Source organism: Osmerus eperlanus, chromosome 25 (assembly GCF_963692335.1).
Source record: "Osmerus eperlanus chromosome 25, fOsmEpe2.1, whole genome shotgun sequence".
Lineage (NCBI taxonomy): Eukaryota > Metazoa > Chordata > Actinopteri > Osmeriformes > Osmeridae > Osmerus > Osmerus eperlanus.
This window is the reverse complement of record NC_085042.1, coordinates 709,681-736,702: the sequence shown is the minus strand read 5'-3', so window position 1 is coordinate 736,702 and position 27,022 is coordinate 709,681. Positions and strand designations below refer to the sequence as shown.

Here is a 27,022-nt window from a genome sequence, read left to right as displayed (position 1 = left end):
AAAGACAAAACTGAAGGGAAAATGCCCCAAGAACAAGCAGGAACTGAAGACAGTTGCAGTAGAGGCCTGGCAGAGCATCACCAGGGACGAAACCCAGCGTCTGGTGATGTCTATGGGTTCCAGACTTCAGGCTGTCATTGACTGCAAAGGATTTGCAACCAAGTATTAAAAGTGACAATTAGATTTATGATTATGTTAGTTTGTCCAATTATTTTTGGTCCCTTAAAAAGGGGGGGGGGGGCACATATAAAATGTGTTGTAATTCCTACACCGTTCACCTGATTTGGATGTAAATACCCTGAAATTAAAGCTGAAAGTCTGCACTTAAAGCACACCTTGATTGTTTCATTTCAAATCCATTGTGGTGGTATACAGAGCCAAAATGATGAAAATTGTGTCAATGTCCAAATATTTATGGACCTAACTGTAAACTCCTCAAAAAAAGTTTGGAAACGTTATTTCGGTCGAGTATTCCTCCCCTTCAATAATACCAATTGGTATTGTATTTTATATCGTTGGAAAGCCTGATTAGTCACCTTTACAACGAGGTACAACTTGTAAGGATCGTGCATTCGTGGAATGAGCAACACAGCTAACCGTGTGGGTAGCGGCCCAAAAAAGTTTGCCAAAATCCTCTGCAATATTCTTCTGTTAGTATTCACTCTCGTTTTGAGCTTCAAGTGGGATCAGCTTGGGCATGCTGTATGTGCCAGAGTGACCAACGCAAACATGTTGGCTGACTTGCGACAAATCCTGGTTGAGGAATGGGATGCCATCCAACAGCAGTGTGTGACCAGGCTGGTGACCAGCATGAGGAGGAGGTGCCAAGCTGTTGTGGCTGCTATGGATCTTCCACACACTACTGAGGTCCCTGACAGTGTAAAATTAACAAAGTGTAAAAATGGCCAATATGTGTTGTCTTTTCCTTATTACTGTGGGAGAGTGCAATTATCCAATCCACCAAGCAACTAAAAACGAGAGTGAATACCAACAGAAGAATATTGCAGGGGATTTTGGCAAAAAAAATTGGGCCGCTACCCACACGGTTAGCTGTGTTGCTCATTCCACGAATGCACGATCCTTACAAGTTGTACCTCGTTGTAAAGGTGACTAATCAGGCTTTCCGACGATATAAAATACAATACCAACTGTTATTATTGAAGGGGAGGAATAATCGACCGAAATAACGTTTCCAAACTTTTTTTGAGGGGTTTATATAAAGGCCTTTATATATATCTATGCTTAGCTCCGGCTCACAAGCTTGCGACTGGTTGTCGCAAAGTATGACGTGTACAGCTAGTTGCAAGCATGCATGAGTTTCGGAGCTAGGAACAAGCTTCTGCACTAGTGATGGGCATTCCGGCTCTTTTTCGTGAGCCGGCTCGTATGGCTCAGCTCACTAAAAAGAGCCGGCTCTTTTGGCTCCCGAACGGCTCTTTAAAAAATACATATTTTAACTATGAATTTGACTATGATAGGTGTGAAAACAATTTGAATTAAATTATTAAATGAAATCATACTCGACCGTAACCACATATCTTTAAAAATGCATTGATTTGTCATGGCTCTCCTCCGAGTTTTGACTACTCTCTGACTGTGTGTGAGTTGGCTCGGCCCTCCCTCATGCAGGATTGACAGGAACCGAATGTGAGGATGATCGTGTGCGCCTTTAAGCCTACAAGTATTTTTTTGTTGTTCTTTGAATTAGTCAATTATTTTAAATACAATTAAAATTCATTATTTCATAATCATTTAGTTTTTATAGGCTGTATTAATCTATTAAAAATAGAGTCGGCTCTTCAGATATGCGAGCCAGCTCCCGACGTTCACCTTCAAGAGCCGGCTCTTAGAGCCGGATCGTTCGCGAACGACCCATCACTATTCTGCACAAGACCGGACGAGTCGGTCTGGAAAGATGGCGCGGTCCATTTCGCGCTCGCGCTTGCCTCACTGCGCCACTGAGCACTTTTCATAGAAATGAATGGGGATGCCATCTTGGAAGAAAAATCTAGCTGTGTCTATTAATATATAAGTTTATGGTCAATACACATGCTAGATAGAGTTTTGACTTGCTAATGTTGCTAATGCTCTGACATTCTGGTTCCGCTTCGGCGGGATCTCTGGTCGTAGTCAGTCCTGTAAAGGCGGAAATTCAAGCGGCACTGTGTAGATCTGAGTAGTCAAGAGATGTGGGTTTATTACAATTTATTTTGCTTATACAGATCATGATTTAACAAAGTACTTTGTGATCAGTCATAACGAAGGAGGTGCTAGCCACAGGTCGTTTGCCAGAGTGATACAGAACAACCCTAAAACCCTGCCTTATATAAACTTTAGATCAAATGATTCCTCTGAACTCTGTTGATTGGTCAGCACTGCTCAGTGACAGTTTGAAACAATACATCTCTGGTGACAGTTTGAGTTGGCTGTTCCCACGGTTAGGGTTTGGCTGTTCCCACGGTTCTTTAATGTGGCCTCTCTCCCCAAACCAGTAGATAGTAAAACCACAGGAGTTCACCAGTCAAATGGTTAACTGTCCTTTGTGTGGGCACTTCAAACAAGTATTTGATTAACCCCACCCAATGCAACAGGAAGGGTCAGAGCAGCAGATCACAATAACAATACAGTTGAATACACATTGTCTCCAGACCAGCTGTCTCTTCCTCCCCAGGTGACAAGAACCCTCTCAGGTCACCCAGACTTCCCGTCTCTTCGACTTCACGTCTCCTAGTTATAAAACTGCAAATGGCATCTCTACCAAATGGGTTGAATCGACTGTCACTGTATTAATCTTCTTAGACTTCCCTTAAAACACCTTCCTCATATAAAACACACATATTATAACTGTATTCCAAAATTTCCACGACAATGCCACAATTTTTTTTTTTTACAATAGCATAAACCCAAACAATTAATCAAGAAAAATTAAATTCAAACATTAACATAAGAAATGCTAGTCCCAAGACAAAACCCATTGTACCCCGTACACCACAAAGTCCAGGTTGTTGGAACGGATGCCATCTTCAGTTGGCTTGTAGACAAACTTCTTTCAGGCGGTGTAGTCTAGTCGAATGCGCACAGCTCGGAAATTTCCTTGGTACTACGCAGAACGCGTATCCAATTCTTCCGTCTCCAGACAAGGTGCACGCTTGCAATGGTTAGCGTGTATCCACGTTGCTCTTCCCTCCGATCTTAACCACCGGATTAGTCGTCAGGAGAATCTGGTATGGCCCCGTCCACCTTGGGTTTTACCAGGCGTTTCAGGTCCTTCACCACGATCCAGTCATCTGGTATCAAATCATGCAGCGGTCCAGTCATAGGAATAGCCTCCTTCACCTGCCTGTGAATCTCACACAAAATAGACTCCAAAAAGGTTGCACAGTGATAAACAAGCACATTCTCACAGAGGTCAGTTAAAGGTAACTGACTTCTTGTCGTCTGACTTAGTCTTCAAAGTTCTTTTCTCTCATTCAACTGAAGTGATTAACACAATGTTGAATCCTATCAACACCAAAATAACTTCCATAAACAAGTGTGACCCATTATCATTACATAACCTCAAAGAAAAATCCCATCGAAGAATAATCTAAATTAACAAAAGCTTGATCACTGAGCCCCTGAGAAGTCTAAAACTTCTTCCCATCAACAATCATTAAACAGTATCACTTCTCCAAAAAATTGAACTCTACAAAATCCATCTATCAATACCCAAATGGTTTCTCTAACCTTAACTGTGAAGCTTATCGTGTTTAAATTCCTTTTCTCATAATACTTGTCCCACATATGAAGTATTAACAAAATGACTATGCATCCATTACAAATCCTCTTGTATGCTAAAATAATGCATTCTTCTTGATATCACACAAACTATAGAGGCATGATCTTTCCATGTGTTAACTTAGCAAAATCTCAAGATAAATGTTTTATGCAGACCATACAACCTCCATTTTTTATTCTCATATCCTTTCTTTTTCCAAAACGCATTTTCTTGTGGATTAGTCCAAGTTCGAATCTCCATTCCACCATTCCTTTCTCCATCTGTCCGCTGTATTCTGTAATTCTTATCGAATATATTCAAACAAAACAAAACAAAATTCTCACTCTGGGTTAAATACAGTCCAATATTTTCAACTCAGCAATATCATATCAAACCCACACAATCCTATCACAAATCCAAACTACTGAAGCTAAAGACATAAAACCATAAAACCCCCATAGTCACTCTCTGTTTGGATCAGTCAGTCATCAGTCATAAATTCCTAAACGTCACCTTCCTCTCTAAGAAGCCTGCGCTTCCCTTAAAGAATCTGTAACAAATGTTGTATCAAGGTCACACAACAATTTTCCTCAAAAGAGTCCTGTAAGACCAAATTTGTCAAGTTAGGCTCATCCGGACATAGCAACATCATCTCATCACTTCCTGTAAACATATCAACATCAAAAACATATTCTAGTTAGTTCATCAATGCATTCAGGCAATCTAGAAACTGCTCCAGCTAGTATCAGCACTAGCATTTTCCCTTTGGAATAATCATAATTGTTAGAGTGAATTCCACATTTGCATACACAAGTTGTTCTATAAGTGAAAATAAGAAACTTCCTGTTTCCATACCTTTCCCAAAATCATATGTAACACCAATGATGTATTTAACTATCAGTAAATATTTTAACTCTTTTCCCTTTTATGAATTAACAAGCTTACACTGAAGCAACCAACTTTTGAACCAATTTGGATAAAATAAAACTATTTTAGAAAACAACCAAATTACGAATAACCTCAACTTTTAGTCTCTTATTATCTTTTCTTCAAAAAACCTTTAGGAACAGTTCAAATGAATACCTTTATATTTCAGATTCCCTTTTAATTTTTTTGTATTTAAATTCACCAAATCAAATCTCTCTTTTTCCAAGACATGTAGAAAACCAGCATCACTACCCTAAACCAGAATTTAATCTGTATGATTCCAAAATGAAACATAGACCATAAAATATTCTTAATGTAACCATTAGCCAAACTTATACCCCATCTATATTTCTATATAGGTTAGATAGGTAGAACTTCATAACTTGCTTTGGCTGCAGTCCAGAACAAGCTACTTAGCACAAACCATCACACCACAATTTATCAGACTTAATGAGTCTTCCCAAATTATTTCAAAACCAAATTATCATAACCCTCTTTATGAACCAATACCATAATAAAACAACCTCATCACAGCCTAACTGTTTATCCCAAAACATTGTACCATGCCCTTAAGACAAAAGAAAATATAAACTCTCCCTTTTTCTTTTAAACCTTTAAATTCACAATTTAACATAAACCCGTAAAACAAAACCTTATTCTTTAACTCCTCAAAAGTTTTTATCAAAGCATGTAATGTATACACCTTTGAATATTCCTATATTTACCAGCTATCTCAATTACTCTTTGTTAGTGAATCAACTCAAATAAACTATCGCGCATTTCAAAACTCGAATCAAACAAACAGCGCCCCCTGGAACAAAGCAAAAAACTCTCAACATTTTTTCTCTTTTTTTCTTTTAACCTTTTCATGTTCCTGTTAAATTTGCCTGAAAACGCCTAAACAGCATACCCAAAGTAAATTGGAAGCTGTTCTTGAACCATTTGGAGTACATGCATGTAAATGATCTCTTTTGAAAGCTGACACTCTGAAGTTATGTCCCCTGTTGTCAGGACCCCTGTCAGTCCTTCTAGTGTTGAGTAATAGAAGCTTGAACACAAGGAAAGTGAAAATTTCTATTTCCGCCTAGATTTTGTTTTGAAAACAGAGGCCTGAAGAGGCCTAGAGGTGGTAGGTATTATCTGGAAGACTAAATTGGACCACAGGTTGAAGCCTTACCCAATTCAAATCAAAAGTCAAACATAATACCACAATATATTCATATTTGACACATGTTTTTATAAGAGTACATCCAGGAATTTTCTAAAAGGGTCTTTTGGAGACTCCAAAATGACCCTTTGTAACCAAGGTCAAGGTCAAATAAAAAGGTATTATTTTTCATAATTGTTATCTCTGGCCCATCTCTGGTACTTAGAAATATCATATATAATAGCTAAATCCCTAATTAGTAATACTGAAACACAAAAACTGAAGCATGAACACATTGGAGTGCTTTATCTGATTCCAAGGATTGGCGCACAAAGAACACTGATTCTGTCAACCATATTGCGCAATCGACTGTTATTTTGAAGGCTCCACAGACGCATACAAATGAGGTATTGGCATTTTCAGCTAGCTGTCAGCTACAAGGCTAACGAGCTAATTTCAGAGCCAGTCGAAGCCAGTTCGAGAAATTTGTTTAGAACGAGTGTGGGGGGGGGGGGCGGGGGGGGGCAGGACGCACAGACCTAGTTGGCTTTAGAGGGCTGTCAACGGGGCATGGAAGCTCCTATTGGGTCGAACAAGGTGTCAATCAAAAGGGGAGGGTTCAACGGACATTTTGAGACCTTCATTTTGTAAATACTCCGTTGATAAATCGGAGAAAATAACACTTTTATGTGAACAAGTTGTTTCTTCCTTCGGCTAACTTGCATAATGAAACAAAGGATAATGGCTATTCATGAACGTAAAACATTGTATTTGGACGAATTACTTTACATGGTTAGATACTTTGAACCCTTGGGACTTACGCAGATCAAGTTTTGATGGCATGATTTGCACACCTGGACCTATTTGAACAACTTAGGGTGAGTACAACTTTTTTCTTTGGCATTGTTGAAGGAATGTTCACCGGAAAAAGACGTTGACTTTGCTTGCTATTGCGACTTGATCTTGAATTGGTTTATTTCAATGGAAGCACAAGAATCGTAGCTTTCCAACGATGTATAACATGTGTAGCGTCTAAAAAATATATTTTTTAGAATTTAGTGCGTCGTAACTGAGGAAGGGGGAGGCAGCATTTTTGTCTCGCGGGCGAAACAGGAGCGTAAACAGGTTAAACAACACAGATGGTTGGCGTTTACCATCTATTCACTTAATTTTGCTAAAGTATAACTTTTCCAATCCAATTAGAACTAATTTATGAACCAGGGTCTAATTTCTGCATTTTTATGGATACCATCACACACCACAGATTTTCCGCTCGTAAATACAAGTTCTGGTCCGAAAGGCTTCTACCTCCCTGTTTGGCTAGGATTTAGAACAAATGTTAAATCATACATTTGTAAACCACCAAACTTCGAATTCATCTAAACGGACACATCTTTCACCATTAATACTCACATAAGTATGCAGAATTACACCCTCTGGGATCACCTTTGTAAAACTCAACGTAACGGGACTCTTTTTAGCCCCCACCTTTCCTCGGAATTTCTGAAACTCATTTAAAATGTCCTCAAACAAACAAAACCTTGTTAGCAAATGTCTCAAAATACTCAGCACCCAACATATTTCAAAAATACCCAAATTAATATGTAAATTCGCTTCAAATTTATCTATTTCTCTAAATTTTCGTCTTAGTCAATTTCTCAATTTCCCTCTGCGCATGCGTCATGCGGTTACTCATCCTGGATCTCAAATATCAAGCTGCAATTCCTTTACTAGCCTGTACCCGCCTGTCGGTCTGTTAGTTTGTTAGCCAATGTCGTTGCCATAGTTGCAAATTCAACTTCCTGGACTCTCCTTTGTTTCAGGACAGAGCAGAATGCACTTCCTCCACGTTTTTACCATTAGCCATTAGCCAACAAAGTCACGGCCTAGATTTTCTTCCTCTCAGATCCCAGCTATCCTAGCAATTTGTAAAAGACTTGGTTCAACAGACAGCGGACTGGCAAATTCGCTAGAATCATGTCAGCCTTCGGATTTCTTTCTAGGGACAAGTCTACCCTCTTACAACATGTAAAACAATTACCCATGGTTATATTTACAACAGAACCTCAATATTTACAATTCTATCAACTATTAGTACTATTTTAACTTCAACATAAAAATTAGGCCTTAACAATCGCGCTTCAGTCTCGACCTGGTTCCCCATGTATACACTTCAGTCCCTTGGACTGGCTCAATCTTTCTAATCACTTCTTCATAACCCTTTACATATTTCTTTAAACAACAGTAACATCTGTGAACTTCCACAAAATTAAAAATTAAAAACCATCGAACATTTACAGACATAAACAAAAATATTCCTTAAACAACATAACATTTCCGTTTGAACACATAACTTTCTATAAAAGTTTCAATAACCCCGGGATTGTAATTCTTAAAATGAATACCGCTTTTATTGCCAAAACTGGCCTTTTACCAATTATCCTACCCAAACACTAAATTTCCAGCGCGTTATTCAACAACGAATCAAGCTCATAATATAGAAAATCGGTCTGTACATACTTTCCAAATCAAGAGTATGGCAACTCACAATATTTTCTTAAGTTTGACAAAGAAACAGAAACACACATCTGTTTTCCAACCAATATACTTCTCAATTCAACGTCAAATTCTCTATAAAATGAGTGATTTTTTTTTGTTTTTTGTTTTTTTGCACTCATGTTTGGGCCACTGCACGCAGAATGAGCTTCACTGAAAGAATCAACTTCCGCTAGGCTCAAGCGCATGCGCCTCTTTTCAAGTGGAGAATTCAGTCAAAGAATTAACATTATCATTTTCAAAACAGAATGTCTCCGTCTTCAAAAACAAAGCCTTCTGGCGGTAATCAGACCGATGTAAAGTCTAACATCAAATATATAACGGTTAACACAAAGTTGTAAAACAATATAACAAGTCAATCGTCTCTCCTCTACCAACAGTGTCATAACCGATAAACATTGTACGTCACCAGTTCGGAACTCAACTTCCGGTCACGAACCCCTCTGATTTGAGAGTTCGCTCACAATTTCCAGAAAACTTTCAACAAAGATGACACATCTCCGGACATTCACGTACATTTTGCTCAAATTCCCACAATTAAAGCACGCATTTTGGATTGACCTAGCAATTCGTGCTGGCCTACATGTTTTTCAACAGCATGTCAACACGCTCTGCATCAGCTTCGACCATAGCCCACAACACCACTTATTCCAAACACAACAGGGACTCAAACCCTTTGTTCCGGAGAGGACTTTAACCTTTCCTTCTTTGAAACACAATGGCAATTGCAAGTCAAGGCACAAGCTTCAATCTTTGCGGGAATCCAAAGCAAATCTATAAACAAATTCCAGGATCCTGCTTTCTTGACTTTTCCTAGATATAACCGGCTGTCAGAAGACATCGGAGTCATAGAGAAATGGCAAATGTCTGACCTCATATTCTGTTCTCGCATTCCCGCAAAACCTCATGCGCCTGCGCATCCTGCCGCAACACCCCTGGCTGCGGATGAGGCGAAATTTGTTTGCGGAACAGCCAGAAAATCTCAATCGTGAATCTGTGGGGAAATAGATGAAAAATTCCCCACACTATTCTGTCCTAATATTTCTTTATCCCTCTACCTATCTCCATCCAATCAGAAAAAGCTCTCCAATCAGGCTAAAATCTATTCTTTTCTCCACTTCAAAAAAAATTGTGTATCTATTTCTCCCCACGAACCTATTTCGCAATACAATAAGGTCCTTAAAACAAAACGACCCCACACTCGAAAATCCACATTTATCAATCCATATTTGCATTTGCAATAAACTATCGTTACCATACTTTTGTTTCATGTAATCGATGTTTGGACAGGTCAATTCTGCCTCCAGACCATTCATTTTCAGAATTACAATTCATAAACGATAACCAACAACGGAAAATAAAGACACAATTACCCCTTTTCTTTTCTAAAAACAATTAAATTCCGACTTCACAACTTTCAATGAAAATAACTGCACAATCATAAATTACAAATATTCAAACCGAAAATTAATTAAAATTTTGATTTTTGTAATTTGTATATAGCTTGAATAGTAGACATCATTAGTTACTCATACTTCTTTTAACCTCAAAAAAAAACATAACTTGCAATTAAAACAAAAAATGAACACGCGTGTTGCAAACTTAAAACCTCTACTTTGAAATTTCACAGGCCTATACTTCCTAACCTTTTTTTTTCTTTGTTCTCCACCTTCAGGGACTCAAACCCTTTGTAAACACTCTCACTCACACAGCTGATTTCCTCACAAGTATACTTTTCTCTCGGTACTTAGAATCACGTTTAGGCCGTTAATAAATAAGAACTGCACCAATGCCAATACAATTTCTCAAACATATAATAACAATATAACAATAACAATAACCCAACATATTCTAATCCTTAGGGTCTCAAAAAGACACAACACGATAAAACATATGATTTATCTCCCTCTATGTGTTTGTTCGTCAACAACACTACCTCTGTGTGTGTCCGTCGACACACTTCTGCAGACATTTCTTTTACGACTTTCACGTAAAAGGTAGGTTCAACAACCTTACCTTATTAATTCGTACGACTTTACACGTACAGGACAGTTTTACCTCTGCCCAATTACTTACTTAACCGAATTATTGACAATAGCCTAAAAAAAACCACACATTTAGACAATTCAATATCACACAGTAACCAAAAGAATATCTCACCGGTTCTTTTGAAGACCCCGCGTCAGCCACAAAACGTCCAACGGGCGCCCCCCCTGGCCCTGCTGTCTCACGCATGGCGGAAGGAAAGGCGGCTTTTTGCCGGAAGATCAATTCGCCAAGGGGAGCCGCCTGCTGAACGCCGTAGACCAATGAGGATCCCCTTACGGGCCACCAAGTGTAAAGGCGGAAATTCAAGCGGCACTGTGTAGATCTGAGTAGTCAAGAGATGTGGGGTTATTACAATTTATTTTGCTTATACAGATCATGATTTAACAAAGTACTTTGTGATCAGTCATAACGAAGGAGGTGCTAGCCACAGGTCGTTCGCCAGAGTGATACAGAACAACCCTAAAACCCTGCCTTATATGAACTTTAGATCAAATGATTCCTCTGAACTCTGTTGATTGGTCAGCACTGCTCAGTGACAGTTTGAAACAATACATCTCTGGTGACAGTTTGACTTCATATCAAGTTCCCACGGTTCTTTAATGTGGCCTCTCTCCCCAAACCAGTAGATAGTAAAACCACAGGAGTTCACCAGTCAAATGGTCAACTGTCCTTTGTGTGGGCACTTCAAACAAGTATTTGATTAACCCCACCCAATGCAACAGGAAGGGTCAGAGCAGCAGATCACAATAACAATACAGTTGAATACACATTGTCTCCAGACCAGCTGTCTCTTCCTCCCCAGGTGACAAGAACCCTCTCAGGTCACCCAGACTTCCCGTCTCTTTGACTTCACGTCTCCTAGTTATAAAACTGCAAATGGCATCTCTACCAAATGGGTTGAATCGACTGTCACTGTATTAAGCTTCTGAGACTTCCCTTAAAACACCTTCCTCATATAAAACACACATATTATAACTGTATTCCAAAATTTCCACGACAGTCCTTCAGTAACCAATCAGCATTCATTAGCAGAATGCTAGCGTGTTATGGGCAACAACGACTCACCCTGTAAGAAATCGAAAGGACATAAGTACTCGTTCATTCAACTTTCAACCTATAATCCATGTTGAACATGCAAACAATCAAATCTGAGATTTGTCAACGACAATCAGGCGAAAGAGACAAATTTAGCCGTTTAGCTCCATAGACTCCCATTCATTTTGCACTGGACCGCGATCACTCCCAGTGGAACTCTGGTGTAACTGCAACAAAATTCGGTACAATGGGGCTTAAAGGCCATATGGCAGGTTAAACACTACTGTTGATTAATGGGTACATGAAGCACTCAAGATATGTATATCATTTAAAATATCTCCAAATGGTGTCTCCAAATGGTGTTAAAGACCAGTTTTTGTCGTTTTTGGTGTATGCATTAGCATATTAGCGCAAATCGGCGATGATGTCACGTTGGGGAGTCGTGGAGGAGAGTAGCCTCAGCCTAGTACTAGAACTAGTACTGACTGGGATGTAGAAGAGGTGGCAAAAATCATTTTGAACCAAGTAGACATGAGAGGGCAAATGAGGAATTGCCGAGACTTGATGGCCGTCAAAGCCAATTAAATGGATGGTCCGAGGAGAATGAGTGGAGAGTTGGTGAAGAGTTCTGGTGAGTTGCTATCATTTAGCAACGCAGCAACGAGCTCTGGAGCTAGTCTACGAACAGCAGTGCACATGTACAATTATTTTTTTTACTGTCAGTGAATAGCACCGAGTGAAAGTCAACGTTTTCTTTATATCTAGTGACAGTGATCATTCAGGGCCTGACATTAACTTTTTGAGGCACTTGTCCTTTGGACAAGTAGCCTACATTTACGTTTCGTCCATGCACAAAAGTCACGTCCGGGTAAAGATTGTGCCTTTGACCAACGAAGATGAGCTGTAATATTATACGAATGATAACAATTGAGGTGTTATAATTTTTTTATTTGTTACATTAAACATTTACACAATTTATGCAGAATGAAACACTTTCTGTTATGTACTGTATTGCAGCTTCGTCCCAATATCTCCACAGACCGTGCAGCTAATTTAATGCTCAACTCTTGAACGGGGGCTTATTACTTGAAAGAGGAATTATTTACTGCGTCTTCTCAGTTACACTATCAGGGCTTGGAAATACTGTGGCTTGCAAAAGTAGGCAAATGGCTAGTAGGACATAACATTTCATAATAATTTCAGTCAATCAAACAGCTGCAAGACCCAGTGAAATGTTATATAGGGAGTCAGGTGGCTGAGCGGTTAGAGAATTGGGCTAGTAACCAGAAGGTCGCTGGTTCGATTCCCGGCCATGCCACATGACGTTGTGTCCTTGGGCAAGGCACTTCACCCTACTTGCCTCGGGGGAATGTCCCTGTACTTACTGTAAGTCGCTCTGGATAAGAGCGTCTGCTAAATGACTAAATGTAATGTAAATGTAATATATACAGCTAGCAAACTAACGTTAGCTAGCATCGCTAACGACATTGGCTAACTCAACTGGTTGAGTTAGGTAGGCTATCCTCAGTATTTGCAAGTTGGCCAATGCAAGTAACATGGCATTTTATTTTGTTTGATTTTAAACTTGTCCAGTGGGGCAAGTACATTTCTCTTCCACTTGCCCTACAAAAAAATCCACTTGTCCCGGACAATCATGTTGTTAGCTTTAGTTCAGATAAGTAGACTAGTACTACCGGTAAACTTATCTAGATCTAGAAATAGAAGACATCATGCTAGCTATGGGCTAACTTGCCAGTCCCACCTAGAAATCCCCCCAAGATCATCCCTAATTAAATATTTTCCCCGACGTTGTAAACACATTTCCGATTAGATGTCCCACGTTTTGATGGTACTAGCAGAGACCATATTAGACATTCTCTGGTACTAGCCTAGTGTTTATTTCTAATCGATTTCAGTGGTCTCTAAGCGGGCTTTGGTCGGTCGTCTCCCCAATGTGACGTCATGCAATGCATTGTGGGGGAAAGAAGAATCATTGCAAAAAGTAGCTACTTTTTCGTATTTTATTCAGGTTTGTGAGACCCAACAACATCAAATACAATGGATAACAGTTTAAATGTTTATTACCAACAAGCAAATGGCGCAAATTCGTTGGAAAAATAAACCTGCCATATGGCCTTTAATAGGGAGTGAACAGGCTCTCCTTTAGACAGGCTCTGGTGTCCCTATCTGCCTTTGATCTTGTGCAGCTGCATTGGTCTGAAGATAACCACGCCCCTCTCGTTTGCATGTGAGATTGGAAATAAATACAGCACAGAAATATATGTGACGTTAGGAAATAAAAGTCTCAAAAAATAAATAAATGTGGCATTAGGAAATAAAAGTCCCATGAAATAAATAAATGTTGTCTTTACAAAAACGTCATTTTGAAATAAGTACATTTATTTATTGATGTAGGTAAATTGATTCAGCTACATATGATGCTATATTTATATATTTATTGCCATCCTTTTTTTCTGTGGATGTCACTGGATATTGTAAAGGGGCAGCTGAAGTTTGTGTTAGCAAAACAAGATAAATGTTTTTATCTTGTTTTGATCCCCCCCCAAGGAGGAGGATGCCATGTCATTTGTGGCAGGCTTCACCGTGGCTAACGACGTCACCGCTCGTGATTGGCAGATGAAACGCAACGGGAAGCAGTGGTTGCTGGGAAAAACATTTGACAGCTTCTGTCCTCTCGGCCCTGCTTTAGTGACAAGCGATGCTGTGAAAGGTAAGAAAAGTATAGGAAGACTGGGAGAATAGTTTGATTTAGATCAGTGGTTCTCAACTGGTCTAACTTCAGGACCCACATTTGTCCTTGGCAATTAAGTCACAACCCCAAAATGATATCATTTCCGAACCATAAAAATTTATTTCACAAAATATGTGTACAGTAATACACAACATCTACATGTACAGCTCCTGTGCGCTGCAGCTTTGATTGACACCTTGACATTTATGATCAAGAATGCGGGCGAACTGCATGAAGTTTGCCCCCCACCCAACGCAAAACATCTTCAAAATAGTCTCAATCGTTTGTGCTCCGTATGTGCTGCAATTATTTTAGTTTGTGCTGCTTTCATTTTTTAGATATTAAAGAATGTTTTATAGGTATATATGTTTTATATCCTGAGGTCACTCAGCCCCCCACATATTCCAAATGAACCCAACATAGTCTCAATCATTTGTGCTGGTTTGTGCCGTTAAAATTGTTGTTTGTGCTGCAGCTGTATTTTTTATATTAGACATTTAATTATGGGCGATGACGTCACCAGCCCCCACACATATTCCGAATGAACCCAAAATAGTCTCAATCATTTGTGCTGGTTTGTGCCGTTAAAATTGTTGTTTGTGCTGCAGCTGTATTTTTTATATTAGACATTTAATTATGGGCGATGACGTCACCAGCCCCCACACATATTCCGAATGAACCCAACATAGTCTCAATCATTTGTGCTGGTTTGTGCCGTTAAAATTGTTGTTTGTGCTGCAGCTGTATTTTTTATATTAGACATTTAATTATGGGCGATGACGTCACCAGCCCCCACACATATTCCGAATGAACCCAACATAGTCTCAATCATTTGTGCTGGTTTGTGCCGTTAAAATTGTTGTTTGTGCTGCAGCTGTATTTTTTATATTAGACATTTAATTATGGGCGATGACGTCACCAGCCCCCACACATATTCCGAATGAACCCAAAATAGTCTCAATCATTTGTGCTGGTTTGTGCCGTTAAAATTGTTGTTTGTGCTGCAGCTGTATTTTTTATATTAGACATTTAATTATGGGCGATGACGTCACCAGCCCCCACACATATTCCGAATGAACCCAACATAGTCTCAATCATTTGTGCTGGTTTGTGCCGTTAAAATTGTTGTTTGTGCTGCAGCTGTATTTTTTATATTAGACATTTAATTATGGGCGATGACGTCACCAGCCCCCACACATATTCCGAATGAACCCAAAATAGTCTCAATAGTTTGTGCTTCGTTTGTGCTGGTTTGTGCCATTAAAATTGTCGTTTGTGCTGCAGTGGTATTTTTTATATTAGACATTTAATTATGGGCAATGACGTCACCAGCTCCCCCACTTGCTCCAAACTGATTGTAAATAGTCACAATCGTTTGTGCTCCGTTTGTGCTGGTTTGTGCTGTTACTCTTCTCCCATGTGCATTCACGTAAGTGTTAACAATTACAAGAAAGCACATGGGAGAAGCGTGACAACAGATTGGCCTTTACCTATTCTTTAACCCTTGTGTTCTCCTCGGGTCGTTCTGACCCATCAGTCATTGTGACCCACCGTCGTATTGCGACAACTTTACCGCATACAAAAACAAAGTGAAGCATTTTCTTTTAACCGTCGGGCTGTCTCAGACCCCCCACATTGCGAAGGTTAAAAGAAAAGTATTTTTATTTGTTTTTGTATTGGGTAAAATTGGGTAAACACAATGATGGTTCGTTATGAACCTTTGGGTCATGTGACCCGAAGGCAGCACGAGGGTTAATATCTCAAAAATGACAGCAGCACAAACTAAAATAATTGCAGCACAAACCAGCACAAAGGATTACGACTATTTACAATCAGTTTGGAGCAAGTGGGGGGGCTGGTTACGTCCTGCAGCACAAAATACCACTGCAGCACAAACGACAATTGTAACGGCACAAACCAGCACAAACGAAGCACAAATGATTGAGACTATTTTGGGTTCATTCGGAATATGTGGGGGGCTGAGTGACCTCAGGATGACCTATAAAACATTCTTTAATATCTAGGTTCAGTAACTTATTAAAATAAAAGTTAGGCTTTTTGACGGAGCCAAAGCACACGTCCCTCTGCACACCAGTTCGCAACCCAATTTTGGGTCTGGACCCACCAGTTGAGAAACATGGATTTAGATAACATGAAACTTTAGACAAAATCATAAATGTACTCAAGCTCTTTACAGCAAAGGTCTGCATCTGTACTGTACAATGCTGTGATGTCTATACTGGTCAGACCCTCACATGCTGGGGATCCGTTGCCTGGTTAATGGAGCAACGGTCCAGGACAGCAACACGGACCAGATGATCTTCAGGACAGAGAAGCTGGTGGCCTGGGTTTCACAGTAAGCTGTTGGCCTGGGACCTGGGTTTCACAGTATGCTGGTGGCCTGGGTTTCAACAAAAACTTGGCTGATAGACATAGATGATTGTGTGATTACATTCTTTCACGGTTCGGTGTGTCTGTGTGTGTCAGGTTTGTGACCTTGTCCCCAGGTGATGTGTTTCTAACTGGCACCCCCCCAGGTGTGGGCGTGTTCCGGAATCCTCCAGTCTTTCTTAAGGTGATTCTAGTTCTCCAACCTTGTTGTCCAGGGGGTATTCCAGAGAGGGTTTAGTGAAAATCTTGAGTTGGTTAACCCTGAAATGAGTCAAAATCTGGGTATTTCCGTTCTAGAAAGAGAATGCAAACGCAAACTGTGGGTCAGTGTCCTTGGTAACTGACTCTGTGAAACTAACCTGCTTTCTGGCAGGTTTTCCTTAAAAGAAATCTGCATTTCTACCTATCCCACTTTCTGAGCCTGATAAAGTTAGCATACATGGGTTGTCCATTACTGGTTCAGCCGACAGATCTCCAAAAATCCGCTTTGCCTTAAATTGAGAGAGGATTATAAGACTGCGATTTAGATGTGCTTTCATTCCGTTTCACGTCACATTCCATCATTGATTTTATTTAAATATTCTCTGCCCTTACACTGCTAATGTTACACACCATGGACGTGCACTCAGAACCAGTGGCGGGCCGTGCATTTCACGCCTAGGCCTTCAGTAACATCATACTTGGTCCTACCTAAATTAATACATCTCATAATACCATCAATATGACACCACGGCTCGAGAATCCATACAGAATCACACTTACACATTACATCACCTGAATATAGGCTAATCGAGCAACACTTAATTTCTGGAGCATTTAAAATCAATAAGCTCGCACAATTAAGACTAGGAAAACTAAGATCACGGATACTGTCAAAACTCAAAAATAAAAGGCGATTTTAAGAGATGAGTCAACAAAGTTTGTCTACCAAAAGTACGCTATGTGAGCTTAAACAAGTTTGTGCAATAAACTGCGCATTGTCGCCGTTTCATAAAAGTCACCAACGAGACGATAACGAAACAAACTATTCATTGAAAATCAAAGTAAACAGATTATTTGCATTTGTTTTTGAGAATATGCAACAGCAAAACAATTGACATGTACATGTCCTGTGATGTCACAGGGCATGTACATGTCAAATTCCGCATTAGACCTTCTTGCTGACCTTGGTGTCGCAGACTCGAGATCTGATTGGCTATCGCAACTGACTGTCTCCGTTCACTTACGCGCACGGGAGCCTGCTCTGTTGATTCTGAAGGCCTCAGGCAGATTTCATAGAACCTGACAACACAAGCTATCTGAAATATGATTGGATGAAAACTATCATAATATACAACACTGTCAGCAGCTCAACCAAGTGGATATATGACATGAGAAGAACAGACTATGGAGAATATCTTTATTGTTGTTGTTATTTATGTCAGTGTATTTATTGAATGACTTTTATTAAGATGGGGAAATATTATTAAGAATATTTACATATTTACGAAAAAAAGAACGACCAAATGCTTTTTGGCACTGAAATACAAATAATTGAAATTGAATTGGGTCTTTATTGCCTACAAATAGAAATCCAATAATGAGTATTTAGATATTATTCCTACAATCAACATTATTCACCTGTGACCATGCACCCACCTGTAACTGGTGTTACAGAAAATAAATTTCAAGATCAGCCTTCCTAATCTTCTGCCCCAAGTACACCATCTCTTGGTCAGTTTTTTGCACTTGCTTCCTGAGATCCAGTTTGTAAAAGTCCTTTACTGGTAAATGGGAATATATTACAGGTCCGTAGCCAGCCTATTGGAAGGGGGGAGGGTTTTTTTTCTCCAAAAGTGGACCCTTTTGCAGTTTTTCCCCTAATTTTGTATTTAATTATGAGGTAAAAAAAAACTACTTAAATTCTGGACCTTTTGTCGTTCCACTTACCTGAACCCCCCCGGTCTACGGGCCTGCATTAGATTACATTAAATTCCATAGTTTTAGATGCAAAATTCACCTGCCATTAACTGAACATCTCACTGTGTGTAGCTATGCAGGCTGATGGACCCCCCTCCTGGCAATGCCCATCCATGCTCTGTTTAACAGTTTTTCCATTCATAATTCTTATCACTTCAGTATACATTTAACCCTTGTGTTATCTTCGGGTCATTCTGACCCATCAGTCATTGTGACCCACCGTCGTATTGCGACAACTTTACCGCATACAAAAACAAAGTGAAGCATTTTCTTTTAACCGTCAGGCTCAGACCCCCCACATTGTGAAGGTTAAAAGGAGTCAGGTGGCTGAGCGGTGAGGGAATTGGGATAGTAATCCGAAGGTTGCGAGTTCGATTCCTGGTCATGCCAACTGATGTTGTGTCCTTGGGCAAGGCACTTCACCCTACTTGCCTCAGGGGAATGTCCCTGTACTTACTGTAAGTCGCTCTGGATAAGAGCGTCTGCTAAATGACTAAATGTAAAAGAAAATTATTTTTATTTGTTTTTGTATTGGGTAAAATTGGGTAAACAACGGTGGTTCGTTATGAACCTTTGGGTCATGTGACCCGAAGGCAGCACAAGGGTTAAAACTGACAATTCCACACAAGACTGTAAATAAAAGTACACAGGGAGAGAACTACCAGTAGCTAGCTACCAGACATGTAGGCCTCTCTGCATCCCTCTTGGCAGCAGCAATCAACGTCTCTTCATCATCATCATTCTGTGATGAAAAGCATTCTTTTGGGGGTTACTGCTACTACAAGTTGAAATGGGCACGAACCGATATTTACTTTGTATCATGTCAAATGTAAGGGTACAATTTCTGGGGAAATTGTGAGGTGTGCTTGCGTCCGTTGCAGATGGGTGCGTTTTTTTAAACTTAAATTGTAAGTAATATTTCGGTAGTTTAAATAAGTATACATACTTGTTATTTATTAAGATTACAAAGATTAGCACGTTTACATTTGTTGCTGCTCATTTACACTTCAAAATAGTAAGAGTGAAGTGTATAATGAAACATTGTTCTTGTCTCATTTCCCTGTGATTCTTCTCATACCCTTCAAGAGGGGATGGTGATAGTCTATGTGGCAGCCTCACATAGTTGAAACGGTTGCATGAAAACGAAGAAATTGGGCAATCTCGTGTAAAAATGGTCCTAACCCATGTGACTTAAACTTTCCCTCAAGTTTTTTCCTTCTAGTGATATTTTTAAGCATTTACTCATATTGCATTTCATTAGTAAAGAAACCCCTTTGAAACAAGCTTCTAACAACGTTGTCACTGGCAGTATCTTAGCTGGAATCGCAATTCAAACAGTAGCATCTGCAAACTGAAAATCCCCCCAAAAACGTAAATAAGAACATGTATGACCATATATCATCACATATCATATATGTTGACCAGTAGAAGATATGAGCTTGCCGAAATGTGCCCCCCCCCCCTACAACTTGCTTCCCTTGTCACTGGAAATACTTTTTGTGGCACAGTCTACTGGTCAACACGAGGTACCATAATGACTCAAGTGTCAGACCTTTAAGTGTCAAGATAGCCAGGGGGATGAATTTCGTAAAAAAATATTTAAGAGTGGGAAAATTATAAATAAAAAATAAGAAATGTGTGCCTTGCTGATGCAAGCGCCCACAATAAATGTGTGATTACATTTAGTCATTTTAGCAGACGCTCTTATCCAGAGCGACTTACAGTAAGTACAGGGACATTCCCCCGAGGCAAGTAGGGTGAAGTGCCTTGCCCAAGGACACATTTGGCACGGCCGGGAATTGAACCTTCAGATTACTAGCCCGATTCCCTCACCGCTCAGCCACCTGACTCCCCATTACAATAGGTTGTGTTCAGGCCCGGAGTGGCCATCGGGAGAATCGGGAGAATTCCCGGTGGGCCGCTCTGCCCGCTCATAAATTGGGCTGGCAGATCGCCTGCTTTCTCTATGTGTTAAGTTTGTTAAGTTACTGTGTGACTGACAGGGCCGGCCCAAGCCTTTATGGGGCCTTAAGCAGAATTGATTTGGGGGCCCCTCCGAATTTGTATAATTACCATTAACATAATATATATTATTTTTTAATTGCACTGTAATTTCATGTGCGTGGGTCAGATGGCTGAGCAGTTAGGGAATCGGGCTATTAATCAGAAGGTTGCCGGTCAGTTTTCCATTTAAGGGTAAATCTACTCGGAGTTCAGGGTTAGGTTCACAATTTGTTAAATCCACTTTCTGGAATACACCCCTGGGTTGTACTGAAAAAAATATAATGATGATTATACACATGCCCATGTTTGTCTTTGTTTTCTAGAGCAGACCTGAGAAAGAAAAAAGAGAAGACAAAAATGGCTATAATCAGTTATTTTGTGTTCTGTGTTCTAGAAAGGAGATGTGGTTGAGTGTCAGATCGACCAGGTGGGGGCAATACGGAACACCGTGGTCTGACACTGATTGGAGTCCATCGTCAGACAGCATTGATTGCGAGGCTGATTAAGCTCTTTTGTGACGCTAAATACCACTAAGTCAGATGACAAGTGAAGCAACTGGCCCACCTCATCCTGTAACAACAGAGGTGACAGATGCAGTATTGTCTTTAGAAAACAGCTAATTATTCTTTGAAACAATTATAGTTTGAATGATTAAATATTTCATCATTGTATGTATGAATTGATATGGTGTGTGCATGTGTGTGTACTTCAGAGCAACACTAGATGGTAGTGGTGTTTCAGAGTAAACCCACTGTTGTAGGAAACATTCCAATCTGCCAGTCCAACAGGACTAGTGATAAACTGAGAAAAGGTCCAGTCATCTCTCATACCTTCCTCCCAAACCCTAACCCTGATCAACCCTAACCCTCCCCTGGAACAAATAAACCTCCAGGAATGAGGGCTAAAGGATGACTGACTGAACATGACATTCACTGGATGAAAACTGATTTTAATCAAAGTTGAACACGGTATCACAACAAGATAAACCGAACACACAACACTGTTTACAAAACTTAAATCACTTTTCAAACATTTCTTGGGTCCAATTATGAGGAAATGAAAGCATCATTCATCAGGAACGGCCCTTCTCTGCATGGATACTCAGACCACAGTATTGCTCCACAGTATTGACATTTTCTGTTTCAATATTGAACTGAAAGTTTGATTAGTAATGTAACCAGGCCCCTCTATACTATCATGATGCTGGAACTATGGGACAACAACCCCTTCTGGTCCAAAGCGGGAACGCTTGAGGTAAACAGAGACAATAATAAACACATGTCTTTATGGTTCATATCTATCAGTTAGTGGTACACAGTACATATGAACTTATGTGAGAGTGGTGTGTGTGGGAGTTAGTCAAACAGGTACTGTGAGATAAAGCGTTGCAGTTGTTGCTGGTTGTCCAGTTGCTGGAAGAGAAGACTGACCCTGAGGAACACTCTCCCTCCCTGGAGCTGCTCCTCCAGGACCTGGTCACACACACACATTGAATACAATAAAAGAAAGCCATGTCACACGCCTGAGCTCTAGTCTTCACTTTTTTGGGGGGGATATATTGTTGGTGGCATTTCTGGCTTTTTAAAAATGATTATTTATGACAGAAACTGAATTTTTGGAGAGGACAGGAAATTGGGGTAGAGGGAGAGAGGGGAAGGTATGCAGTTAAGGGCCTAGGCCGGATTCAAACCCAGGCCGGTGCAAGGCCTCAGCCTACATTGGTGCACGCATTGGTTCACGCATTGGTTCGGTGAACCACTGGCGCCCTCTAGTCTTCACTTTTGCTGTCTCTTTCCCATTCACATCATGACTCACCCCAAGGTATATCAGTGTTCTGACTGTGGTGCATGCCACTTCCTCTGAGCAGCACTCTGTAGGAAAAGGAAAAGACACACATCTTGAAATAATGCAGTAAGTATTTCCTTTAGCTCAATGTCAGAGTGATCTAATGTCATTCTGTGTGTATGTGTGTGGCCTCACCGTAGTGATTTCTCACTCTCTCGGCTGTTTCACACAGATGGGAATGTACCCGAGTCAAACACACTGGCTCTGGAAAAAACAGACATGTTTAACACACACTAACACACACAAATCCAAAACCACACAGCTCACCTGGTAGAGGTGTGTACAGGAGGTGCAGTCCCTCTGTGGCCCAGCAAAGCGCCCTCAGCTGGCCAGACAGCAGACTGCAGAGGAAAAACAGCATCTCTGGACACTGAGAGGGCTGGCTGACCTAGGGAGGAGTGGAGAAGGATATTATGCTTAAGCACAGGCACATTTGTTGTGGAAAAAAACATACTGTGAATGAAAATGGGTAATGATTATGGATTTATATGATTTAAAATGAAACTCTTAATCACCTTTTTAGCATATGCTATATTACTGAAAACCAGATGCAAAGCTGTTGACTGATTATTATTGCCACTAAAACATATTAAGCCCAAAATGTAAAGATCTGGATTAAGGGCTGAGTGTGTCATTTATGGCCCTATGCCCAGAACCTAGCAGCTGGCCTTCAAGGCCAGAGCAGGCCTAACAATGAGAGTTTTCTATGCAAAAAGCACCTGATCTGAATCTCCTAGGACAAGGAAACCAGCAGGGTAAGAATACATAATGCATTCGGTGACCAACAAGTATTGTACCAATTGCAGAACATCATAAAATAATTGGGAAAATATATGAGAAATGTCCGTAGAAAAAAATCCAGTCTGATCCCGGGATTTTGCTCACGTTTGTTGTAATCTCTGTCACTCTGAATTCTAATAAACACTTTGCATTAAACTTTGCCGAGTTTCAGTGCTGTTTCAAACTGAGAATTGGTTGAAGACATAGTACATATTTTTCACTAAACCTGGTAGGAGAGTGTGTAAGTACCATGTGTGTGTACCTTGTAGGAGCATGAGTGTGTGTACACCATGCAGAAGGGAGTGAGTACATTGTATGTTTGTGTAGAAGCATGAGTGTTTGTGTGCCATGTAGAAGTATATGTCTGTATGTGCACCTTGTAGGAGCGTGTGCATGTGTACCTTCTAGGAGAGTGTTTATGTGTACAGTACCTTGTAGGAGCGCATGTGTATCTTTGTGTACCTTGTAGCAGCATTCCATTGATTCTTGAAACAAAACACATTACATGGGTACCATGTAGGAGCGCGTGTACCTTGTCGGGGCGTGTGTATGAACTTGTAGAAGTCTGAGTGTGTGTACCATATAGGAGCGTTTGTGTGTGTACCTTGTATGAGTGTGTTTGTGTACTGTACCTTGTAGAAGTGCATGTTTGTGTGTCTATTAGGTTGTAGGAGCATGTATGCGCGTGTACACCTTGTGAGTGTGTTTGCATCTTGTAAGAGCGTGTGACTACCCTGTAGAAGCATGTGAGTGCTTATCTTGAAGCCTGTGTGTGTAAAGCTGCATGTGTGTGTGAGTACCTTGTATGAGCGAGAGTCCTGCTCCTCATGGTCAGAGTCGCTGTCAGGGTTGTCTGAGGAGCTCCAGGTCTGAGGACTCCGCTTGGTCCAGAAGTCACACAGAGGTGTGTCTCTGGGAACCTAATCACAAAGAAGGGAGCATGCACCAGCAACATGCTGATGTTGAGTTTTCTGTGTGTGTGTGTGAGAGAGTGTGTGTCTATGTCTTACCTCCTCCATAACAAGGATTCCACAACGCACCAGACTGTCAACTGCATCCAGAGCAAAACTATGAGTAGACTGACAAGGCTGAAGATAGAGACAGAGGGATAGAGAGTGACAGATATAAAGGAATAGTATTTCTATTTGAGAAAGAGACACTAAGACACCATGCTGCTCAACTTTGTCTTGTTCTTATGTCGAGACAGAGTGTGTGTCCACTCACAGGCAGCAGCCCAGGTGGCAGTAGGAGACAGAGCTGCAGAGCCCTCTCTGTCAGCTCTTCTTGGCAAAGCACCACGTCAAACTCCAGATCCTCTCCGACTTCTTGACCTTTCTCCCCAGACCCAAAGCCCATCTCACTGCCTGCCACCTCCGACAGCATGGCCGACACTGCACATGCTAAAGACACAAGTTTATTCAATTGGTTTTGTGGGGGCCTTGAGATATTTGTTAAAGAAGCAATAAGTCCTTTTCACCTCCAACTGCCTCCAGGATGAAGGTTGCTGTGACCTTCTGGGCATAGAAGGTCAAGGTGAGGGTTGTGGAGAGGGAGGGGTGAGGGGTGATGAGGGGGTTTTTCCTAGATGGAGAAATGAAGGAGGAGAAGTAGGGGAGGAATGAGAACAAGGAGGAGAGGGATAAGAGGGAGAAAGACAAACATTTGAATGTAAATGGGCAAAGCTTGTTCAAGCATGGCACGCAAACTGCGCATTGCGTCATCAGACTCACACAATCCCTGCAGGTGTTAGTTTTTTTCAGATGCTTACACACATTTTTTTTTACTTGTCCTCTTTCTTTCAAAACTTAACACACAAATCCAAGAACTGCACACACAAAATGCAAAATGCCTCGCTTCTCTTGCAAAATGAAGCACTGCATTCAAAATATCACAAACACGTCTCAAAAGCAAACATTTGTCTCATGTTGCAAACACTTTTACCATTATATTACATTTTTGGATATATCATATACACACAGTTATTCAAAACCTAAAGCTCTTCTTTCATGAGCTCCTATGTACATTTCTGTACAAGATTGAAATCTTGCCGAATAATTCATGGTAAACACGAAAACAAGATTGAAACCGAACTTATTTTTTTACTGTAAGCATTTGTGGTTGTGAATACAGTATTATACAGTACGAAAGAAAGAGTGTAGTAGGACAGAAACCAAACCTAATTTTGAAAAATTGATTACGGAATGGTGTGTGTGTGCCATGAACTGTAGCATACAGTAATATATACTATTTTCTACAATATTGTCAGAATGTCTTCTTACAGTCACTGTACTGTTGCACGGTATGATACAGTAATCCACCAGACTGTGACCAATCATGCAGTGCACTGCAGTCAATGGATGCTAAAATATATGTTTGTGTATAGTATACCGTGTGTTGTGCTGAAACAGCTATTATATGTACATTAGAACATGCGTACATTACAGTAGATTGTTGCATACCTGTTATCATTTAGTTGGAATTGTGTGTGTTAAGTGGAGAATTGTGTGTTGTGTTTTGCAAAAAGTGTTTTATGAAATTGAAAACTGAGTCTAAGGCCAAAAATGTGCGTATGGTTTTGCAGATTTGAGGTGTGGTTCTGGTGTTTGAGTCTCAGTTTCAGAAATTGTGTACAAAGTAAGGAATTTGTGTGTAAGCATTTGAAAAAAACTGTAATTGAAGGTCATGAGCATAGACACTGACATCACATTGGCAATTATCCTCTTAGGATGATCCATGACACAATGAAATATAAAGCATTGCACCTAAATATGTACTCAGTTTTTATTTCCACAATCCAGAAACAAGTGGAATACATTTAATTAGATTCATTTCATCAATATTTTAGGTTAGCCTACGATGAGTAGGATAACCAATAGCCCTACATATCTGCATTTTGAAACTCCCTGGGTTTTATTGTAATATGTTACTGGCTAGCAGTTTTAGGTGGAGTAGCATCACCTGTGAAATTTGAATATTTTCACTTGGGTCGGTCCAAGTTGATAAATATCAATCAATTCGTCCACAAGCAAACGATTTGTCAAGATGACTTGATGCCATCCAGATTCAATGCGTATTGTGAGGCTTCGCCGTTAGGCTGCTGATCCACTGACATTGACAAAATGTGTTCATATCTGCCTATTTGCTCCTCGCTAAGCGCCTGGGTATGGAGGTGGGAATAGTAGGGCTGTCCCCACTCAGTCGACTAGTCGATTTTCTGGTCAATATGCTGTGCGATATGATTTTTTTAGTCAAGCTGCCATATGGCAGTGTGAGATCTGATTCCCGCTTGTGTCACCATTGCTGAATTAAAGAAATGTTCTACAGAAGTTGTAGACTATATTATTTAAGACAAATAAAGCAACTCTAAAAATATATAATTTAAAAGAAAAGGTGTTATTGTTTTCCCTTTCGTTAATCTGCGCTTTGTTTTGGTTTTTTTTGCACACGGCACAAGCACAATTGGCTGCCGAACTACAAACTCTGCCATAGCCTACTTTGTCGGTGTTATTAGTCAAAATGGCAAAGAAATTTGTGGTATGGCAGAATTTCATTAAAGTACATTTACATTTACAAAGTACCGGGTGACTCGAAAAACGTTGAATGCAAACTCTGCCAACAACAGTTTATTTTTCATAGTTCAACGTCGAATATGATGTAGCCTACTAGAGCCCAACCGATATATCGGCGGGCCGATATTATCGGCCGATATTGGGCATTTTCCAAACTATCGGTATCGGCATTTATAATGGCCAATAAATGAATATTAATGTTTTTTTAAAGGACTTTAAGTTTCATATCTTAAGTTTGTATTTTTATACAT

At 40.2% G+C, this 27,022-nt stretch overlaps 2 protein-coding genes across 5 annotated transcripts in view; one reads left to right on the top strand and one right to left on the bottom strand.

Annotated features, from left to right (window-relative positions):
* The window catches only part of fahd2a (fumarylacetoacetate hydrolase domain containing 2A), a 59,272-nt gene extending 38,012 nt beyond the window's left edge, over positions 1-21,260 (top strand). For 2 of the 3 annotated variants that reach the window (XM_062451368.1, XM_062451367.1), the window contains 4 exons: positions 14,040-14,202; positions 16,471-16,579; positions 16,711-16,798; positions 20,972-21,260. In XM_062451368.1, coding sequence (XP_062307352.1) covers positions 14,040-14,202; positions 16,471-16,579; positions 16,711-16,798; positions 20,972-21,034 — 423 coding nt within the window. In that variant the 3' untranslated portion in view covers positions 21,035-21,260. The remainder of the gene's footprint in view (positions 1-14,039; positions 14,203-16,470; positions 16,580-16,710; positions 16,799-20,971) is intronic. The other variant, XR_009928511.1, reaches the window with a different exon arrangement.
* Positions 21,261-21,510: 250 nt separating this feature from the next.
* gpat2 (glycerol-3-phosphate acyltransferase 2, mitochondrial) overlaps positions 21,511-27,022 on the bottom strand; it is a 29,200-nt gene continuing 23,688 nt past the window's right edge. For both annotated transcript variants that reach the window (XM_062451362.1, XM_062451363.1), the window contains exons 15-22: positions 24,680-24,783; positions 24,427-24,602; positions 24,213-24,290; positions 24,003-24,122; positions 22,690-22,810; positions 22,558-22,626; positions 22,393-22,448; positions 21,511-22,049 (exon numbers count right to left, since the gene is read on the bottom strand). In XM_062451362.1, coding sequence (XP_062307346.1) covers positions 21,933-22,049; positions 22,393-22,448; positions 22,558-22,626; positions 22,690-22,810; positions 24,003-24,122; positions 24,213-24,290; positions 24,427-24,602; positions 24,680-24,783 — 841 coding nt within the window. In that variant the 3' untranslated portion in view covers positions 21,511-21,932. The remainder of the gene's footprint in view (positions 22,050-22,392; positions 22,449-22,557; positions 22,627-22,689; positions 22,811-24,002; positions 24,123-24,212; positions 24,291-24,426; positions 24,603-24,679; positions 24,784-27,022) is intronic.